General features: G+C 39.1%; 2 protein-coding genes across 2 annotated transcripts in view; one reads left to right on the plus strand and one right to left on the minus strand.

Annotated features, from left to right (window-relative positions):
* Nucleotides 1-20,312, minus strand: part of INVS (inversin) — an 80,965-nt gene extending 60,653 nt beyond the window's left edge. The window contains exons 1-3 of the mRNA XM_079300243.1: nucleotides 20,202-20,312; nucleotides 16,585-16,754; nucleotides 10,717-10,883 (exon numbers count right to left, since the gene is read on the minus strand). Coding sequence (XP_079156369.1) covers nucleotides 10,717-10,883; nucleotides 16,585-16,690 — 273 coding nt within the window. The 5' untranslated portion in view covers nucleotides 16,691-16,754; nucleotides 20,202-20,312. The remainder of the gene's footprint in view (nucleotides 1-10,716; nucleotides 10,884-16,584; nucleotides 16,755-20,201) is intronic.
* The window catches only part of ERP44 (endoplasmic reticulum protein 44), a 47,048-nt gene continuing 44,142 nt past the window's right edge, over nucleotides 20,051-22,956 (plus strand). Inside the window, exon 1 of the mRNA XM_079300248.1 lies at nucleotides 20,051-20,585. Within this exon, the coding sequence (XP_079156374.1) occupies nucleotides 20,529-20,585 (57 nt within the window). The 5' untranslated portion in view covers nucleotides 20,051-20,528. The remainder of the gene's footprint in view (nucleotides 20,586-22,956) is intronic.

Consider the following 22,956-nt stretch of genomic DNA (forward strand, 5'->3'; position numbering starts at 1 on the left):
GCTAATAAATGGTATAAAAATGAACAAATCATAACATTATGACAGGTTGATCGTTGCCAGCAGCTTCACAGCTCAAGCTTGATGCTCTGTTCCTTCTCTTTTCTCTTCCACTCCTGCACCAACTTTGACTGAATTAAAGGCCAGAACAATTAAGGCATTTGACCAGCAAAGATAAGCCAGGATAGAAGTATCATCATGGGACACGAATGTCAATAGCAGACTACCGTTTGTCAATAAAAACATTCCAGAGATGCAAATGCTCATGACTCTGCTCTCCACTAGGCTGTACTGACTCCCTTTGCACAGGGCTCTTCGAAATCCCAGGCAGACACGCCGGGAAAATTAACCCCAGAAAACCAAGCCTGAGCTGGAAAACACTGAGGCAAGGATCTGCATCACTGAAAAAAGGAATTGCAGGACTGTGCTAGATGGCAGAGAGATGTTACAGTCGTTATTTCATTTAATATCTACACTATTCTTTTTGTTTGTAGCAGAGTGATAGAAACCAGGACTATGTAATTTGAATTTATCACTATAAATTTGCTTCAGTTGTGTTTTCTAGGACAATATGCAGTATCTAGTGACAAAAGACCTCACAAGTCACATCACTCTGAGGCAAATTGAAAACATTTATTATTCTCAGGGTGGACTATCCAAAACCAGTGTTTCAGAGGCACAGTTCCTAAACTGAGTATTTGCTACAGCAAACAATAGAAGAGAACATTAAAAAAAAACAAAACACCACAACCTCAGTAATATTTTTAAAAATCAGGCAACCAAAAGAATAATGCAAGTAAAAATACACAAGTTATTTAAACAGCTAAACACCAATTAATACTGCCCTGCCAAAATTAATTAGCTGATTCCTCAACTAGGATGAAAGGAATATGTTTTCCAGCAAGGGATTCCTATGCTTCTGAAGGCACTTAATAACAAAAAAATATCAGTAGATCAAATTACATGAAAACTTAAAACTTTAACTAAAGACATAAAACATGTATATCTGCTATTCTACTTTAACTGAGAAAAATGCTCTTGCTCAAAATGCAGGTTGCACAGATAAAGGAAACTACTGTGCAAGTGCAACACAATATTAATTTAAGAAATCGAAACACTGTGAGGAGATCTATTTAGGAAATAAAAAATTATTTTATTATTTTAACTTCTAAGGCTTACAAAATATTCCTGGGGATGAATACGTATTTATTAATTAGTTTCAACCAGACAGATAATTTAACACTTTAATTATGGGCAGTACAGCACAAAATATATGATATTTAAGTTTTTAGATATTTAAATAAGTAGTTTAGCAAGAGGATCCTTTATGAGTACTACTGCCTGAAGAACACTTGAATCTACAGCACATTTGGGTAAGTTAGCTCTCACAAAACTCAAGCAAACCTATAAAAATTTTTTGAAACAATACATAACATTTTTATGAATAAATTTTAGTTATTATTATTCCACTCTAAAATGTACTCCAAATATAAATAATGTAAATAAATCACTGCAAAGAGGAGACAAATATTGTAATTTTCAAATACCATACAGTAGCATTTAGTAGATAAATTTTTGTTTACATTTTACACATTTTTAATAGCCTTCTGTCCTTTCCAGGAGACCAGTTCATAACTCCTAATGCTGAGCTCCAGAGAAGCACCTGTGTGAAGGAGACCTACAGAGGTGCAACTGGCCTGGCCCAACCCTCCACACCAGGGAAGACTGAGCAAACTCCTTCCAAACTCTCACTCATATAAAGGCATTTATGCCTATGCTGGTGACAATGAGTCCACAGTGTTCTTGGAAGCTGTTCAGGTCTTCCAGGATCAAAAATTCCTTCACTGTTTATGTTACAAACCTCCTGCTTATCCTAGGTGATAGTCACTGCTATGGCTTGCTCTTATTTAGCAGACTCTCGTTCTTCTTAACACAAACCTTGATTAAAGAGAAATGGAACACATACTCCCAATTTGCTTTTATTAAAAAAAAAAAACAAAACAAAACACAACAATGCTATGCTAGAGGACTTGGTGGTGCTAAATAGTGAAGAAAAATTACTATTCTTAATACCTAATCTTATCAGCAAACTTTGTAAATGTCTAAGATTTAGACTTACTACCCCAATGAGTTGTCTACCCATTATTACTTGTGACTTTTCTGCTGCCTTATTTATAATATTGTTTTATGATCACTATTTTTATTAAGTGAGAATCTTTCCCACTAATACAAGTCAGAATCAGAAATGGTACACCACTGTATTTTCCAAGTTGTGTTCTAGATGTGCCTCCTTGAGAATCACACTGAACATCCCTTACACAGAGAAAGAACTAATCCACACATCTTCCCAAAAATCCTAGATGTGTTTATTCTTCCTTCTGTGTTTAGATTATGTTTGCAGCCTCAAAATTAAAACAAAATCCTTCAAAATGTGGATGCTACAATGATGTCTGTCAGTCAACAGCTGCCCCAGGTAATTGGAGACCAACACTTAAATGGATGTCCTAGTGAACTCACTGCACTCAGTCCATCATTTTCCATGCAGATATACTCTACTATTGGGTAAACTATTGGAGTAAATACTCCACATGTGCTCCTACTGCAAACCCTTTCCTTAAACATCTCTGTCCTCCTTCAGCTTTTACTTCTACTATTCTAAATAGGGGAAAAATACTATTTTGCTGTTCCAACTGGAAGTAGAACCATTCTGTCTATAACAGACTATAGAGCAAATCTGTCAGATGTTTATAGAGTAATTCATTTTAGCATCTCAGCAAGCTTTATTTGTTTTCTTTCACCATCCAATCCCAAACACAGACAGTAACAGACGCTATGATTTTTGGTTAGCCATGCTATAACCCCTTTGATGTGTAAAATGTCTGCTGGAATGTAGCTATAGTCAGGGAGGTAGCCACAAATTGCAAGCAATACTTTCCAACATGTTTCACCAGAGTTAGTTTAGTAATTAACTGTTTCTAAAATAATTTAAAAATCAACTCTACAAGTGCCATTGACTATAGACATTCATACCATATTTACCAGTGAAGTCTGTATAGAGACCAAGTTTGCTCTTGCAGTTAGTTTCAAATTCTGATCTTGAACTTCAAGTCAAAAGAATACTTTGGCATATAAATTTTTGCATAACCTTGTCTTAAAATATGGTTTCATGCTAACACAAAAAAGTGAGAAATCAGATTCAGATGCCCCAGTATCTGCTGTGCAACTGAAACCTAACACGTAGAACAGTATTTCCACAGTTTTATCTTCTGCAGAGAAAAGAATTGGCAGGATTTTAACCCACATTTTGACAGTAGAGACAGACAATAGCTGGATACCATATGATTGTAGCAGCTTAACACTTAATGAGGAAACAATAATGTGCATGTTCTTGCCTTTTTACAAGACATGACAAAGTGTGCAAGCTGAAAATGCACTGCTTGAATACATGAGAATCACATGAAGCTGTGCCCAAATTTCACTCTGAATCAAGACACAGTAGAGGCAACTATTAATGAGGAATTATTAATGAAATCTATAGAACAGTCAAAAGCAGAATTAGAAGAGACATACAAGATCCTGAAGGAGAGTCACAGCTGCAATTTATCACACAAAAACCCACCAATTTCAAAAGGGCTTCTGTCTTTCCTGGACTCAAATAGGACACTAAAATTCTTACCTATGGTTTTGAGAATATTTCTCATTATGTCATGCTTATTTAGGAAATTCCAGCCTTGCAAAATCTCTGTTCATTCTCAGCAGTGACAGCACAACTTTCTTGGGGAGTGTACTGGGAATCAGATCTCTGTAGCAATGTGAGTTTTCTCTTCTTAAATTTTTCCTGTAGCTATTTTTAACCATTTCAATAGGTCTTAACAGCTCAGATCAATGGTAGTATCAAAACAACCAATAGCAAAAAGCATTTGGGAAAATGGACCCTTGTGCTAAATAGGCAGAAAATTAATTGTTCTTTTGTAGAGTTCATTTTCTGTCAACTCACTGCCCAGTGAGCAGCTCTACAGCTGTGAAAAAGGGTCAGGGGAAGGCCATGGATGGAATCAACCCCTTGGCAGCTAGGACAGCTCATCTGTAGTATAACACACAAATCATACAAAAGGAACTACTCTGCCTTCTACCCTTGAGCAATTTCAGGCTGCATTCACTAGAGAGAACTCATTGTTCAGGAAAGTAAAGAAAACATTTGTATTGTGGTTATTGTCTGTGGCTTAACTAATCACAGAAAAAACTACAATTCACATGTTAAAAATTAAAAAAAAATCACCTCTTCTGGCAGGTCAGCAAACATTCCTGTTTCACATCCTGGTGTGTTCAGATTTCTCACATTTAATCAAATTGTAAGTTTACATGAAAATATCACAAAATGAATGTAAAGCTCATTCACATTTCATGAATCTACATGCATAGAATTAATATTACTCATTATGGGCTCTCACTTAAGAGGGAACATCATAAAAGCTTATTGGCCTGAAGAAAGAAAGAACATGAATTGGCCACCATTGTTTCTGACATGATAACTTATTTTCATTATGTAGATTGGGAAAGAAAGTTAGAAGCACATGTGCTCTTTTATGCAGATCAAATAAAGCCTTATGAAAGATCTGGGAGACTACAGCTCCAAGAAATACATCTTGGAAAAGGTAATGAGGGAAAAATGTATAAACTTGCTCCCAGGCAAGTTAATTCAAGAGTTTTTAATACAAGCACCTTTTATTTGCTCAAGCAAGGGGGAAAAAAACATTCTGTTTTTGCAGCTCTTGGACTAACCTGACTGTACTCATTAGATAACATTTGGAAATAAATTTTCTAAAATAAGTGTCCTAAAGACTACCTCATGTTTCTAATTTTCTACCGTGTCTAATGCTTGGCACAGGCTCTCTTTTTTTACTTTACTATTATTGTTACTGCTGAGTATACAGGAGCAAGCATTTTTTCTAGTTTAAGAAAAATCAAAGACCATTAAAATATATCCTCTTACTTTACACAGAATTCCTAACTGCATCCTGGATGTACTGTTATTTATCAACAACCCTGTCAGCAAATAAACAATATAAGCTACACAATATTTAATGCTTCTAAAGCCATGTTTTCCCAATAGGGTTGTATTAATTTTCCTGAAGCCAAATTAATATCCTTCTGACATTTAAGCATCCTGATAGATTATTTGAAGTGCATACTATTAGAAACCAACAAAAAAATAGTGTTTTTTTTTCTTCTATCCCTATGAACACAAAAGGCTGTGCCTCAAGTATTCAGAAAGATTCAGGTACATCACTCCCCAAAGTAAACAGATTGCTAATAGGTAAGCATCCCCTGTGAGAAATTTTGAGAGAGGCAGGCCTGCTTTTTTTTTTCCCCTTAAATTACATAATAGTAATCCCAGTACTCAAATCTCCACAGCATGTTTATTTCACAATAATCTAAGTTCTACAGGCTTAAAGAATCTGTACAGTACTACATATAGTACTATAGTATACATATACATAGTACTACATATAGTACTACAATTCCTCCATGCAAAATCACTGGCAAATTATGCTAATGATTCTACTTCTGTTGCAATCAGTCACAGTTTCAGTTCCCAGTAAATTATATCCGTGTTCAGGAAGTTACAACCACCTTCTGAAACTCCCATGGCAACCTTCACAGGTGCACTCCTGCAATAATATCTATCATTTTCTGGTGGGTTTCGATTTTCGAGGGTTCTTTTTGGTTTGACTGCTTTTAATTTAAATTTTATGAAGTTAATGACTTGACCTTCCCCTTTTTCTTATTTTTTAATGGATGTGCACCCTTTCAACATTGCTTGTGAGACCTGTACACTTGAAAAGAGAGACCAAAGGAGTGGAACAGAAGAAAATCCAAAAGGAAAAACATCAAGTAACTCAATTTATGTGGCCTTCTGCCTACAAAGACTGAATCTTCTCCATCATAAGGCTGATGAAAAAAAGACAGATACTATGAAAGATCATGTCAAGGACAATCAGAAAATGAGTTGCTTAAAAAAAAAAAAATGTATGTCTTGGGTAAGATTAATTCACCACAATTACAACACTGACAACATGAAAACCTGCATCAGACAGAAGCCTAAAAGAAAGAATCAGCTAGTCAGTGTACTCTAGAGTACTCATCTCACTTTAGGGTATATGACTGCACCCTCAAGTAGATAACTTAACTTAAAAATAATCTACACGACTAGTTTATATGTAGATGTCTGCAATTAAATAATTTTTATATTTAGATTATTTATTATATTTATGTCTACATTGGATTATTTTCAGCCCATCATCTCACATTGCATGGTACTGTATTATTTTCCACTAAAAGATATACCTGCCACATTTAAGCACACAGAAAGTTACACTATCTCTTTATTCAAACTAAAAATCTTTTTCAGACCAACAGATGTATAAAACTTAAAAGTTGCAATAGAAAGGAAGCCCATCACTAAACAGTAGACTAACCATTAAGAACATAACTATCAGCATGAAGGGCCCAGGCATCCAAGGTTGTCATACCAATATATAAACACAGGTGTTTTCCAAAAACACTAGCGTTTTTAACAGAACAGCTGAAAATTCTAACCTTGTCATATTAATTTCAGGAAGTTTCTGCAAAGAAAGGTGTGAGAATGCTTAGCCTTAGAAAGGTGACAAGGATATTGGAATCATCAGATCACATTCACTTCTTACCCATGTTGAAACCCTTGGAACACAAAGAATGTGTAAGAGCACTAGCCAGTCTGCCTAGGTATGCTATCAGAAATAGTTTTGGTAGAGACTATGAACTGCTTTGATATCAAGTGCAAACATTTTGGTACTGCTTATTGATACCCAGATAAAAGTAGAGCTATTTTGACAAACCATGGCTCTGCAAGATGTCTTCTAGGGCATTTGTGAAACAAAGCAAAGGCACTTGGAGTGCACCAGAATATCCAGAGGAGATAAACTACACAACTGCAAGTAAGAAAGTACCTACTTCAAAAGGACTTAGAGGTGCCATTAGGAATAGAAAAAGGATTAAGGAACTATTGTGAAACTACCACATCAGTTAATGTTTTATATGACCATATAGATAGTGCTGAAATCTTTACCTATAATTTCAGAAGAATTCTGTACTAACAACAAATAAGAACCTGCATTTTGAACACTGGATGTGACTGATGGCATTTTGAAGGGACTGGAAGAAATGCTTTTACAGAATGAACTGTTTATGTAACAGTAATGACAAACATGATGGAAACATAGGCTGTCTCCTGTTCTGCAGACAATAGCTGAAAGCACAAAGCTTGCAGAGAGGTGGGTGTTAAGAATAAAATACAAAATAAAATACAATGTAGAACTGATATGTACATATGTGTATGCATACACACACTCACCCAGTACAGCCAGGTTTGCAACTCACACAGGTTGAGTCAGAAGCTAGTTATGCAAGTGTTAATGGTATGATGTCTTAAATGGCATTAAGTTCATTAAAGTCCTATCCAACCAGAAATCCATCCTAGAGAAGAAAAGCAACTGAAGTCTTAATTCATTTTACTGAAAACTGATGATTTATGAGTCAGGTCAATGCCACACTTCTGAATGTTGTTCTATTACAGGGATTTAAAAACCCACAAGCAATTTTACTAGGACTCAAAGACATGAACTGGAAGTTCTCTTCCAGTGAAATCTCCAGACAGAAAAATGGGAAGTTTCATCTCATCCTGCAGAGAATAAAACCAACTGTTTGATAAGCAGGATTACTAATGGGAGAGACACTATCTTGAATCCAAACAAATGAATGAAGACATTCAGCTCTCTTCAGTCCAAGACAGCTAAATACTTGCTTCTGTTTGGCATTAGAAGAGCATTTTCTCACAAAATCTTTGCCTCTGAGACAGTACTGTGGTTCCCAAAGGAAGGCAGCAGAGACCATTTTTTGTCAAATCAGCTGCAAGACTGTTTCAGATGAGCAAGTGCAAAGAGACACATAAAGGCAACTTGTAGAATGGTGATTAATGAGTCTCAAATATTCTGGCAACCAACTCCAGCCCTCAGAATGTGTCTGCTGTGATCTGATGAGCAAAGTGCCTCAAAAGCCCTTCAAAGAGACAGCAAAGAACAGCCAAAGTAATCCTGGTACACAGAGAGGAAGGTTCTGACTCAGGAACCTTATTTCATTTTACCTCCACCTGTTTTAGTTAGGATCAGTGTAGAAAGAAGCATCTTTTCTGTCCTACCTCTTCAGTGGTTGATGTAAAGGTCTGTAAATCTTAGCTTCTCTCTCCAAAGAAAAGGAAAACCAGAATGCAACACAAGTACAATTTAGGAATCTGAATCTCCAAGCACTGCACTTCTAAACAGCTTGCACTTGTGACTACCAATTAATGGGGATTTTTTAAATGTGAATCTGTTTTTAAAGAAGCACAGGACAGCTACTGACTCACAAGCTTGAACACAACAAAAACCATACAGTGGCCCTGATAAATATGTATATTCATGATTAATCAACACAGACTAAACAACTTTGGAAACGGGTGATTTCACAGCATGCTTTCTTTTTCTATCTGAAAGCCAACTGTACTGAGAAATTTTATTTCTGGAGGAAAAAAAATAGAATAGAAACCAAAAGTATGAGCAAGAAGTCAGCAGAATGCAAAACATTATTTTTAAACAGACAAAACTGCATGAAACATTAAGTTTTTTCTGAATTTTAAGTATTTTTCAGAAGACACTCATGACAGAAATGTAGATCTTAAAATGTTAATATGGAAAGACTACAGACAAAATTTTACACACATGAAATGTTAATTTCATAAACTGACACCAATAGCAAGTAACTGTTCAGAAGGCACAGAAGAGAATTTTAGAAGACAGTTAAGTGAGGCAAATAAAAAGCAGTTGCAAGAGCTGTTTCCTGACCACTTTTTGCTATGGTGAATCACATCTATGTAGTACATTACACAGTAAGCATGTGACTACATAAAATCTACTGCTACAATCTTTATCTCATGGTGTTTTACCTTCCTTTTCATCTGCACTGTCAACTGGAAACACATCTAAGATGGTTCAAGTATCCCATGTTACAATCTGCACTTTCAGGATAGAAGCAAAGCACAAAGGAAATGGAGAACACATGAAGTTAGAGGATATTATGCCAAGGCAAAATCTCTCTTGCCTTGAATTGCTATGATACAAATATCCACATTATGAACATTCAGACAAAGATTTAACATGAATTTATATTGTTGGAATATGCTAAAAGTATTTTAAAAATCTGGGGAACATACAATTTTTAAAATTAAGTTTATAATACAGTTAAAATGTTCACATGCCTATCACATCATAAAATCTGAATGCCTGTATGAATACCAGGCAAGTAAAGTATGTTACAGCAATTTTTTAAGTCTCTGACATTGCTGCTTTTATGAAATACCTATCTTTGGTACAAAACCATTCACAATAAGCTGGTCAGTCCCTTAGAAATACAAAATAAATCCTGGAAACAAGGTTGTGATGATGACTGAATTATTTTCATCAGAGTGTAATGGTATGTAACCAAGCAGATGAATTAGCCTATTTCAAGTCAACTACAACACTTTATTTCCCTGTAAGGGATGCAGTAACAGATCACACAGTCCCTATGGACTCCCATGCAAATGTACCTGGAGAATATCACCTCATTATAGTCTTCCCAAGATGGTTTGCTATTTAACTGCTCCTTACATGAATATGAATGAATACCATGACCATACTATAGCTGCCTTTAAGCAAACCTAATTAAAATAAAATAATAAACAACTGCAGATTATATTAAAACATATAAAAAATGTGAACAATTATGAACAGGTGACAAGATATATATACGGAAATGGTTTGCTATGAAAATCATGGCAGGTGCTCTAACTGGTACCAAAAGACAGCTGACACAGACAAAAAAGTGTTAATTTTGAGCAGTTTTGGTTTTAAACATACTATAAAAACTAAAATAGTAAATAAAAAATAGTAAAAAATAGTAAATAAAAGGCTGTTGCTTTCATTTTGAATTTCTAATCTTCTCTGTGGAGTCTTTTTCACAGTTTATGAACTCAAATGTCTCAGTTAGCAGCCAAAGTCACTCCCTCTTTCCCCCCCCCCCCATCCCCCCCCATCAGCAGCCAGCTTAGTCTCCTATGGAGAGACTGTGGATACTTCCCCCAGGCCTAACCACACTCAAAATTTCTTGCAGCTCTGAAGTTATACTTTCAATTACCTTCTATTTTATTGTTGAATACTCCCTTTAGCACTTCTTCAGTGGGACAATATAACCGGACAGTACAATAGACATCTCAGTAGAAGGAAAAACAGACAGTAATGAACTGACATGCCCTGCACCACTGGCTGCAGGGTAAGGTAGAGAGTTCATCAGTTAAGCCCAGGAAGAGGGGTGTGGGGAAGATTTGGGCTTATTTTTTTTCTCATTATGCTGCTCTGATTTGACTGGTAATAAATTAAACTAATTTCCCCAAGTCGAGTCTGTTTTGCCCACGACAGGAGCTGGTGAGGGATCTCTCCCTGCCCTTATCTCAGCCCATGAACCTTCTGTTATATTTTCTCTCCCCTGTCCAGCTGAGGAGGGGAGTGATAGAGCAGCTCTGGTGGGTACATGGTGTCCAGCCAGGGTCAGCCCACCTCACAGCTGTGGTGAAAGCCCTAACTTTATGAGCACTTATAAAGCAATTACCTTTTGTGCAGCAAGATGGAGAGCAGTTCTTCGGCTGCGATCAGCTCTGTTAACATCAGCTCCAGCCTTCAGCAACGCCTCTGCACAGTCCAGCCTGTCAGCCAGCACACAGTACATAAGGGGAGTTCTTCCAAACTGGTCCTCTTTGTCTTTCAGCTCAGAATTTCCTAAAAAAACCCAAAACAAAGCGTCCACTTAAACCAGTAAAGTATATTAGTACCTAGCTAAAAGCAGTACTTTATATTAAAAAGTCATTATAATATGAACAGCAGGTATCTCATTATAATATGACTAGAGTGAACAAAAAATGGAATATGTAATAAACTCAGAGTCATTACATTTTATCCTACTTTTACTGACAGTCACAGAATATTTCAACACATATTTACTGAAAAAAAGTACATTCAGAAAACATTAGTTCCATGAATACACCTACCATCATTAACATTCTGCAGTGGCATAACTATAAATAATTTTCAAATAGTTACACAGATCTCAGCTGCACAGATTAGTTTAAAAATATCAACAGCACAGAAACCAAACAGACCTCCTGAAACCTATAAACACCGTAACTACAACCAACTTTGAAGCCTACTCACAGTAATGTTTATTTTAAAAGCATAAATGTCAATATTATATCAATACCATTATTTACTTCAGGATGCCTTACAATATGGAAACTACTAAAATATTTCTCAAGCTTGATTGAATTGATAAGGTTAGTAAAGCAGTAATCTGAGATCCTAGTCAAAAAAAGTCAAAACACTGTTCTTATTCACAGTCCAAAAAACCCTCCAAACAAAGCAGTTTCACCATAAAGTTTCATATTTCCATGATGTCACCACATAAAGGCAAGCACCTTTAACTTCATGGGTATCAACTACCCCACACATCCAGATTGCTCAGATCTCCAAGAGAGCAACATTGCCTACAATTACCCAAAGAACATTGACTTTTACAGGCAAGTTAGTTTTGCTTTTTAATTATTTCTTTGTCTGCATGACTGTTGATGCTTCAGAAGCACTCCAGCAGCAGCATGCTGCTTCTTTACAGTCTTTGCTCTCCCCCAGAACTTCATACTTCTCTACATATCCAGTAATTTTATTCTTAATTATAATTTCTATTGATTCACCCAGAAGAAGAATCAAGCAGATTAAATATGGATCAAGGGGAATATCAAGAATCAAAATTCATTCCCTACCAATCAAGCCACTTACAAAAAACACTGTTAAGCAGAGTACTGCCAGTCAGAGAAATCATTTACTCACTCAGTAGATTTTTTTAGTTCCTTTAAAACTATAGAGTGAGTATCATGTCAATCACATGATTCACTCTGTAACACCTTTTTTTTTGCCTGGAAAGTGTGATTTGCATTGAGAAAAGTCTTTTTGCTCTGCAAAAAAAATGTTTAAGAACATTTCCAAACTCCTCTGTGATGCAGATTTAGAAGAAGTCTTTTTAGGCTTCACCTGTGGCCTTCTCTTCTCTGACTGCCACTTCACCTTGATAACCCTAAAAACCAAAACAACAAACAAACAACCCCAAATAACCTCGCAAGAAGTTGTCTACTGACCCACACCTAGCTTTCTTGGGAACAGGCTGGTTTTTTAACACCTTTTTGCATTTTAATACCTTCACACTTCTGTTTAGCCTGCTCCTCTACATATCTTGTGGTCCCAAGCATGATTTAACATGTCATTGCTCCCAACCAACAAGCCAGATTCTCTAATTAATTAAGGACAGTCAAGTGCTCTTCCAGTACCAGCTCAACATGAACACTTAGACATCACTAAACCACATTTCACTGCTAAGTCTTAACATAACCTCAACAGTATCTTAAATTGCTTGAAGCTGATGGAACTTGAACACTCAAATTTATTAACAGAAATACATGAACATTCATTTCTCCCAGTAAGACATAAGCACATGGGCTTATGCTCAGATAACGGTGGTTCCTAAATCAGCAGTGTCCAAAACCAGCACCTTGCTCTCAAATTCAGTTCTCTATTACAGAATATTAGAGGATATATATATATATATATATATAAAGATTTAGAGATTAACTACAAGCAAAAATGGAATAAAGCTCAAGTGCAGCATAACTAAGTAGAGCAACAGATATCTATGTTCATTTTCAGTTCCCAAAAAGTGATGTAGCCGATGACAAGGAGTTTCCATGACTGCACACAGTCTGAGGGAGAAATGAGCAAAAGATTCAAAACTGGATGCCAGTTATTTTCCTGAAGCTCCTGTTTTTTAAGGTAAAGAAACTATCTTCAGCCAGCAGTAGGTTTTCTCCTGTTGCTTAACAGAGCTCTGTAGGGCCCTGGTAATTATTCTAAGAATGGTTAATATCCTGTGAGCACTCATTAAAAGGCTGGTTTTGGGCTCAGGCTAAGAGAAATAACAAGGGCTAGGAGCTATTATATCACCATCAGGTGCTAAGGGGAGACTAAACTGATGAAAGTCACTCTCCACAACACCTTGTGAACTTCACAGCTGCAGCAAATGACTGCTTTGTGCAATCAAGAAAGCACAGGTAGCCTTCAAAACATTGACATATTAGCATACCTAAAATGTGCTTTGGCAAAAATAAATTCTCTTCACATACCTGCCTAATAAAGAAATTTCTTTAGATCCCACCCCTTTTAGAATCAGAGTCCTCAGCCCACCAGAATATGCATTCCATAAGCTTATTGCCAACAGAGGTCATGAACACTATGGAATACAGGGCCCAAGTCCAAGATTTAACTCTCATAGCTGTACTTCATCACTTCCTCACACTCTATGCAAGCAGTCATATCAGACTCTTAACATTTCTATGCACTTTTTCAAACCAGAAGAGGAGATAGGGCAGAAGGAGGGTGTGAATTCTTCCTTATTATTAAAAGACAGACCATGTCTTGTCACTTGCAAGAATCTTGCCTGCTGCAATATCTGAGATTTATTCTACCTCCCACAATGTAGAAGAGGCAAGAGAGAAGTAGAGAGGAGGATCAAACAGAGCACAACTGTATATTTGTAACCCATAGTTTAGTTAAAATTTACAATGAAACTTCAAATCAGAGATTTAGAGGTATTTGAATGCAAGCAATGCATTGATAAGGGTTTTAGAATGAGGAGATGGACTGAAAAGACATTTCAGTATAATTACTATTGTAAACATTACTACGTTCTCTTAAACAAGTAAAACAATTAGATGCCCCTTCTCAAAGCATAAAATGGAAAACACAAAATTAACTTCTGCTCGCTTTTTCCCTCAGATCAAAATCATAGAGATGGATTTTTAACACTGAAGAACTGTTAATTAAAGACATATTCAGTGTTGTAAAATACACAGAAAACACTGTAAGCATTCCCAAAAGTTCAAGAATGTACAATTCTAAAACAAGGTGATACAGTACAGGACAACCCATACAATGCAAACAATGAGCACACTTCTATTAGAACACTGGTTATACAATTAACATTTGGCATATACTTTATGGTATTTAACCCACAGGCTTTTTAGACAGTCCTATGACAAAACATTAGCAGCGATTAACATACAGAGATACTTTGTTACAAGCCCCTTATCGCTAAATAAATTTTCTATTTACCTTTGATTCTGTCTGTGCCTCTTTCTGGCACAGGGTGTCAAAAGGAATGCAATATCCAGTATTACTTCAAACACCTGTTCCTTCAAAACTCATCCACACTTTAATTATATGCAAATAAAGTACCTATGTTTGTATACAGCCACACATGCTCCACCAAGCTATGTATGGTAGAAGAAAAAATCACTGAAGAGGTTTGAGGGGCTGCTCTAAGAGACCATTTGGCCAGCCTCTATGCCCCTCCTATCTTAATTTCTGAACAGTGAAAGTATGAAAAGAAAAGTAATAATGAATTTAAAGGCTAAAAGGTCCTCCCTTAAAGGAGGAGAAAATCAAGACTTTCCATTGCCACATCCACAGCTAGCTAAGTATCCAAGATGCGCAGCCTGGCTGTATTAGAAAGGTGCTGTTAAACAATCCAGCAGACAGCACACATAACGCTGGAGCACTGTCCTGAATCAGCTGCTGCTGCTGAGAGCAGGCATGAAATTCAGTGAACAGCACCAATTGCTCAATTCACTTCTGGCATCAAGTAATACTTTCAACAGTGACTGGTAAACAGCTAAAAATATTACTCTAATGCATTCCTCTTCTGCTAGGCAATACGTGAAGTTTTGGTTTGTTGGTTAGGTTTTTTTTTTTCTGTTTGGTTCAGTTCTGGCAAAAGTAAGGTCTGTGTCATATCCTGTCAAACACTGCAAAGCATAAAAGCCAGATTTTGCTAGTACAGGAAACGCTACAAGGATTGTGCAGTTTTCTCTCCCATGCAATAGTAAAACAGCATTTTTACCTTGTTGCTGCAAGATCATCACTAAAAGAAGATCAATTCCTTTATCTGGTTCTAATGGCTGTTTTGTGGTATATTTGACAAGATGTACCAGCAACAAGAAATAATTTTTCCTTTGTGTTTCCAATAATGTCTTTTGGCTCTGAGATTAATAAAACCACAATGAAGTTAGCAAAAACTCTTGGTTGCTTCTTCAGGATTTGAAAGCCCAGACTTTTTTTCCACCTCCACATTCAGGCAGAAGGGATTTTTAGAAACCCAGGTATTTAAAGCTACTTTATAGATGAACCTCACAGATTTCTAGAAGTATCTCCATATCATCTGCTGCTTATAAAATGGTTTTTAAAAGAGCAAACAGACAGCATTAAGTGCAAACAGTATATGTTTTAACCATCATATGATAAAATAAAGTTGAAGGCCCAACAGAAGAACTGTTTCAATAAGTGCAGCTTCTATAAAGTCAGTTCCCTCAAACCTGTTCCTGTTGGATTCAGATAACTTATAGTTACATTTTGAGAAAATTTGATACACCTTGTAAAGAAGAGCTCCTTACTACTTTCTGTACTGCTTGGACAACAGATCCACATAGGTCTTCACTTTGCCTTCAACACAGGTCAGCAGAAGATACATAAAGAAACCTGACTGCTGGTTTCATGTTATTACCATTAAATTCTCCACACACATTAAAACTGACAGTAAGTGGCATAAATACAGACTGTGCCTCTATTATTTCAGTCTTTCAACACTTGCTAAGCTCCAGGAATAGGATTTTCCAAAAAACTCTGAGCGAATAGAATTCTTCAGGATCACCTGGAATTGCATTTAATTAGAAGCTCTGAAAAATCCAAGTATTTAGCTATCATATGGCAGCCTTCCAAAAATGTGCAAGACTGGTTTTGGAACATAGAATATATACTGCTTTTGAAAACTATTAATGTGGAATGCCATATCATTCCTGAAGAGAAAGGGAAGGCAAAATCCTGAGTTTTTTAATGGTTGGGAATTTTTTTTAAACTTCAGATTCAATATTACTAGACTCTCTCATTATCTTTAATTCTTGAGAAACATTGCCAGCCTATTAGAATCAAAGTAACAAATAAGGCTGCCTCATTTTGTTCACAAATACTACATAGTGGCAAGACTTTAGAAACTATAATAAATTATCTGTAAAAACACATTTATCAAATTTTCTAAAAAGCAATTAAAAAAATAAGCATTTGCAGCCAAAGTATTTCAGCATTAAATACTTCTCCAGAACTTCAAATTCCCTGAAAGGGGTTCTATCACTTACCAATTTTCTATTTTACTTCACAAAGAAGTACCAATCAAACAGGTAATAAAAAGAAAAACTAGGTATATTTTCAGGGCAACATTTATTCTAGAAGCACATATAATCAAGAAATCTTAAAGATCAGACCTGCAAGTCAAAACCAAAAAGCTCCAGTTCCAAAGTAATCCAAATGCATGTAGAATGAAAACATTTACCTGCTATTAGCTTTTGGAGGGTACTCTTATCTCCATTAACAGCAGCAGCATGCACTTCAGATGCTAACGAGGAACCACTGAAGAGGCAGTTTGCTGAAATATTCATACTCTTTCAAGGTACTACTATAGGTCAGATCTGTGCCACCAACATTCTTTGTAGAAATTCAGTTCTAGAAAAAATCCCAAAACGACATTAATAAAACAGAATTATTTTCATACTGAGTCATTACCATTATTCAAACAATGCTAAAGAGAATAAGCGTCTGTTAAAAGCAGAAGAGAAAAAAAAATGGGGTTTATTTGTGAATTATTCTACCTCTAGACAAAATTCACCAGAAAGAAGCCTGCATTAAGAAACATATACCTATATCCTGTAGTTTCATTGCCTTAAACACAAATTTCAGTTCATAGGCTTTGCAGAAGTCCGTATAGTGTTTCTCTACAAAACAGACTGATCTTCAGAGTGTTGCTATGCATGCTTTAATCCAGTAACCAATAAAGTTTGTTATCAAGTATCAACCTACTATAGTCCTGTAGTATAGAATCTCAGAATATCCTGAACTGGAACAGACCACTGAAGTCCAGCTCCTGGCCCTACACTGAACATCCCCAAGAGTCACACCATGGGCCCAAACGCTTCTCGAGCATTAACAGGCTGGTGCTGTGACCACTTCCCTGGGGAGCTGTTCCAGTGCCCAAACACTCTCTGGGTGAAGAGCCTTTTTGTAATATCCAACCTAAACCTCTCCTGACACAACCTCAGGTCCTGTCACTATCACTACAGAAATCAGTACCTGTCCCTCCTCTTCCCCTCATGAGGAACCTGTAACTGCACTGAGGTCTGTCCTCAGTCCCCTCTTCAGGCTGAACAGACCAAGTGACCTCAGCTGCTCCTCACACAGCTTCCTCTTGAGGCCCTTCACCATCTTCTGTGCCCTCCTTTGGACATTCTCTAATGACTTTTTATTCCTCATATATTGTGTCACCCAGAGCTGTCCCCAGCACTGAGGTGAGGCTGCCCCAGCTCAGAGCAGAGCAGGACAATCCCCTCCCTTGCCTGGCTGTGATGCTGTGCCTGATGTCCCCCAGGACAGGGCTGGCCCTCCTGGCTGCCAGGACACTGCTGACTCATGTTCAACTCACCATTGACCAGGTCCCTTTCCATAGCACTTCTTCCCAGCATCTTGTTCCTCAGTCTGTCCACACACCCAGGTCCAGAATCCAGCACCTTGCCTTGTTAAACTTCACACAGTTGGTGACTGCCCAGACCCTGACTTGCTGAGGTCTCTCTACAGGACCTCTTTGCCCTCGCGGGAGATAACAGCTCCTCCCAATTTTGTATCATCTGCAAACTCATTTAGTGTCCTTTCCAGTCACACATCCAAGTCAGTAATAAAGATCCTGAAAATCCCAGGGCCGAGGATGGAGCCCTGCAGAGCCCCACCAGCGACAGGTCCCCAGTCTGATGTCACCCCATTCACTGTAACCTTTTGTGCCCAAGCAGTGAGCCAGTTGCTCACCCAGCATATGATGTGTTTATTCAGTTGTGTATTGGACATTTTGTCCAGGAGGATACTCTGAGACAGTATTGAAAGCTTTACTGAAATCCAAAAAGATTACATCAACTGATGTCACCTGATCTTACTTCCATTGGGCATACACCTTTTTTTTTTTTTTCATTAGCTTCAAAAGAAGACCCCTGGCCAGCCAAGCCAACCACCTACTTCATGTGCTTGACTTCTGACATTTTGGAATTGCCAGCTCCTTTGGAGGTGGTGCTTAGGAAATGATCAGCACTTAAGAAGTGGCCCAGCATCTTCAAGAGCATTTTCTCAGGGGTTCTTACTATCCAGTTCCTCCATTTTATTCACATTTTACGTCTCAACAAATAAACTAAAATATAAGAAAACCAGGGGCAGCAGCATAAAATTTGACAAATACCAAAGAACTTATTGAAGCACCATAAACATCCTAATAACATCAACAATATTTTTTCCATAAAACTGACTCCATACAGAAGAGAATTAATAATGAAAGATGTTCACAGTTTACAGATGAAAGCAACAGTTAATTCAGCATAAAGCACTTGTAATCATACAGGTGAGAGAAGCAATCCATTGTCTTTACAGCAATTCTTAGAAAAGTGTCATGATTCCATTGAATGGGCTAATTCTGCATCAGAGAAGTTCTGAAATATTAAGAGGGACTAGAAAAGGAAAAATTGTAACATTCCTCAGGCATTTCTCTCTTGTATATAACAAACAGAAGAACTGCTGTCTGGAAGGCTTGCTTGATCCTCATTAACAAAAAAATGAGACATTTAGTCAACAAAAATCAAGAAATAAGTAAAAGATCTGCTTATAAAATGCTACATAATTGGCATTATCTGTAATACACATCATATTACTGTAATCAAGCAAATAATTGACTTTTCTTCTTTAAGCTAACATGTAGAAACTATCATCCTTTTCAAGTCACTTAAAACGAAGGGACATTTGCATGGACACCAAGGCCTCTTCAAGGTTTCTGAAATTTCATACCAAACTACGATATGTCTACTTTGCATTACGGAGACAGCAAGAATTACATCATTTTTCTGTTCAGCAAAACATGAGGTTATTAAAATTTAAACATGATAGCACAATGATGCTATCAAATTTTATTGATACAGTTTCCAAGTGAAGACTGAGCTTTGAAAAAATATCAAAGATTTTTCAAATGTGAGTTAGTGCACAAGATGTTCATTCTACAGATCAAAGAGCACAAGTCCTTAAGGTAGTCATAGCAGAACTGATAAAAGTCAAGTTTCAATTTCAGACTATAAAAAATACATGCATTGTACGTATATCTATGTGTGTGAGAGTGTTTGCAGCTCATGAAACTGACAGGCCACAAGATTTTTGCAGGGTCACACAAAGTCTGAGCCTGTCAGGCCGTCTTTGAAACCAAGCCAGTCCTGACTTGAAAAAGGCTGATGTAAAGGATTTTCCTTTAAATCCACACCCAGTCTCCCTCCTTACACTCCTGTGCACACTGGAAATGTGACAAAAGCAAAGCGCGGCTTTCTGTGATCTTTTTGAGACGGCTCTGCAAGGTCCAAAGTTTTACTAGAAGAGGGCGAAGCCCTGAATTTCGGGTGCTCTTCATTTTTGAGCATTTACAACCGAGGAAGCGGCAGAAAGCGCCAATGTGCAGAGGCGCCAAGGGATAAACACCAGCGATGACGCTCCACCCGAGCTGAAGTTCCCCGACCCTCCCAGCAGCCGCTCTGCCCCGTCACACACAGGCTTCCAAGCAGAAAGTTTCCTCCCAAACTCCCAGGACACGAAGACCACACGGCGGGCAGTGCCCAAACGCCCCTCGTCCCGTTCCCCAGAGCCAAACGCGTGTGCGCAGTCCCGGCGGCTGAGGGTGCCAAGGGGATGCGAGGGAAGCGCGGAGAGCCGCTGTGGGCAAGCGGGGATCCCGAGCGGAAGAGGGTGCGGTGCCCGGGACACCCGCGCCACAAGGCGGGAAGGGTTAACCCTGCCTCGCCCCGGCCGCGGGAGCGCCTCCCTCGCCCCAGCCTTCCCTCCCTTCTCCCCTGCCCGCCGCCGCAGCTGCGCCCCGTAACTCACCTCCACCCCGCCCTTCCCCTCATCGCGCCGCCGCCGCCTCCAGGCGCCGCCCCGCAGGCAGCCCCGGTGCGCTCTGGGATCCACGCCTCCTCCCTCTTTCTCTCTCTCTCCTTTCCTTCTCTCTCCTCCCTCCCTTCTCCTCCTGCCTGCCCTCCCCTTCCCGGAACTACGGTTCCCGGCGTGCCCCGGGAGCGCGCGGCGGAGCGCGGGGCCCCGCGGTGGAACTTGCCCGGGTGTTTCCTGGCGACGGGGGAAGTGGAGGAGCCGCCGCCGCGGAGAGTGGGAGCCGCGCTTCTCCCCTCCCCGCTCCCGGCCGCCCGATCTACCATGAGACCCGCCATCTTCCCGCTCCTGCCTGACCCTGGCTGCCTCCTGCTCCTCCTGGTAAAAGCCGCCGGCTCCCCGCTGCCTTTCCCTTCTCTTCCCCGCGCCGGCTCGGGCAGGGCGGCGCTGAGGTGGCCGGCGGGCCCCGCTCGGGGCTCTTGCCTCGCTCCCCTCCCCCGCCCAGCAGGTGCCGGCGGCCGGGAAGGAGGGAGGGCGGCCGGGCAGCAGGGAGCGGGGCCCGGCGGTGTGGCTGAGGCCGATAGGCTGCGCGCACGGGGTGGGGCCGCGCCGGGCCCGGGCCCGGGGCAGCGGCCGGGCGGGCGGTGCGGCCTCGCCCCGGCTCCTCGGGGGCTGGGGCCGGCGGGAGCGGCCGTGACGGGGCCCCCTGCAGCCCCCGGGGGAGGCTGTGCTGGGGGGGGCGGCCGCTCCTGCCGGCGCCAGGGCGGGAGGACACGGTCCTGAGCTGCGCCGGGGGAGGTGTAGGTGGGACGTGAGGGGGAATCTCTCCGCAGCGAGGGTGGTTCGACACTGGAATGGGCTGCCCACGGAGTGGTGGAGCCGCTGTCCCTGGAGATGTGCAGGAAATGACTATGTGGCACTTAGTGCCGTGCTCTAGTTGACACGGTGGTGTTGGGTCATAGGTTGAACCCGATTGTCTCAAAGGCCCTTTCCAGCCTCATTGATTCTGTGATTTTAGTTGTCAGACTACAGCATTTTTTTTAAGTTTTTTTTTAGGCTGGCATTACATGCATGACCTAAGCCACCTTCCGGCTTTGCCAGTACACAAATGCAATCACTGATGTGTGTGTTTTGTGGAGATAAGTTGCCTGTGCTATAGTTGTCTCTCTCTCTCTCTTTTTTTTTTTAAACAAACCGAAAAAAAAACCAGGTTGTGGTGATTCTTACTTTCCAGAGATTGGGCGAGATTCTGGACCTTTCATAACTTGTAGAGCTAAGGCGGGGTTGTGTGAATAAATTTTAATATGATTTTTTTCTTAAGATACTAAGGATTTGAATCAATCTATTTTAAACGTTCTGGAGAGTAAAATGGGCCATAAAATTAAAGAATAATTGAAGGTAATGGTAGATAGAACTCCAGAAGTCCAAAGAGGAGCACAGAGTAATATAGCTGCTAATGGATGGATGAACTGGTCAGGAATGTGAGGACACATCTGTAATGACCAATACATTATCCCTCATTATCCCTTTGAAATGTGCACTTCTCTCTGGGTAAGATCTGGTTGAAGTATTATTAACTTGCTGTCATTTCAGGGTTAGAAAACACATGTGATTTGGTAGGGTTTGAAAAACATGTTTGAAATGTTTATGTAAGATGGCAACAGCATGCAAAAATACTATGTGAGAGGCTGAAGTGAGGAGCCTCATACTTTTCAGTCACATCTGTGTATTAAAACAGTACTGCTTATGTGCTACATTAATTTTCACTATTATTTAAAATACAGACCAATGAGCAAAACCAAGGAGCATTTAAAGTTTAAAGACAACATGGAATGTGTCCACTAAATAGACAACTACAAATTTGAAGAAGTGGGCACAAGTTAGTGAGTTTTTCTTTCTTCATGGCACAGTTGATCAATGCAAATTAAATATGCATCAATAAGAATTATGTTTGCCAACAAAAAAGAAACCTGGCAGGAAATAACTGTGATCTGCAACTTGTCTGTATTTTGCCTACTGTTTCTTTGTGTATGGGTCATTTAAACCAATTTCTAATGTGGTTTAAAATAATTGTATACATCAAACTTTAAGAAGAATACAGTTCAGAGTTGCATTTTTTAAATAAGCAATTAAGTGTAATGCTATTTGTGTAATTATTCAGTGTCATTATATCAGCCATGGCCCTGTGTTGTAAGATGCCTAGTTAAATGAATCAAGCCAATGAATCATTCCTTTTAGTAGATTTGTTAAGAGTTTTGGAAGAGTTGTTCTGAGCTGTCTGGGAGTATGAGGGGACCCTCTTTCTTTAGAGAGGCTGAAAAAGTTTGTAAAAGTGTGTTTGTTTTCTTGTGATAGTCAGTGTCTCTGATAAAGTGTATCAGAGTAGCTTTAAAGTTCTGGTAATTTTGTTTTTCTTGTTACCAGCTGTCATGAATACTTAAGACCAGCAATTCAACTCGGACTTCTGCTCCACATCTAAAGGATTTACCACCTAACATAGGCTCTTGGAGCACAGCATACATGTGGATAAGTGAATTTGTTTGTGTCAGTGGTTCATAGGGCAGAATACACAATGTATGTAGCTGTGAAAACAGCTTACTAAGCTGGTCTTACTTAGTAGTAGCAATGAAATTATTAGGAGTTCTTTTCCAGACTTTTGGATAAGCATATTTCTTTTCCAGATGGGAATTTAATATGTTGCAAAAAAGAAGAAAAGTTACCATGTCAAATCAAAAGAAGTCTTCTCTTGTCG

Source organism: Erithacus rubecula, assembly GCF_903797595.1.
Source record: "Erithacus rubecula genome assembly, chromosome: 3".
NCBI lineage: Eukaryota > Metazoa > Chordata > Aves > Passeriformes > Muscicapidae > Erithacus > Erithacus rubecula.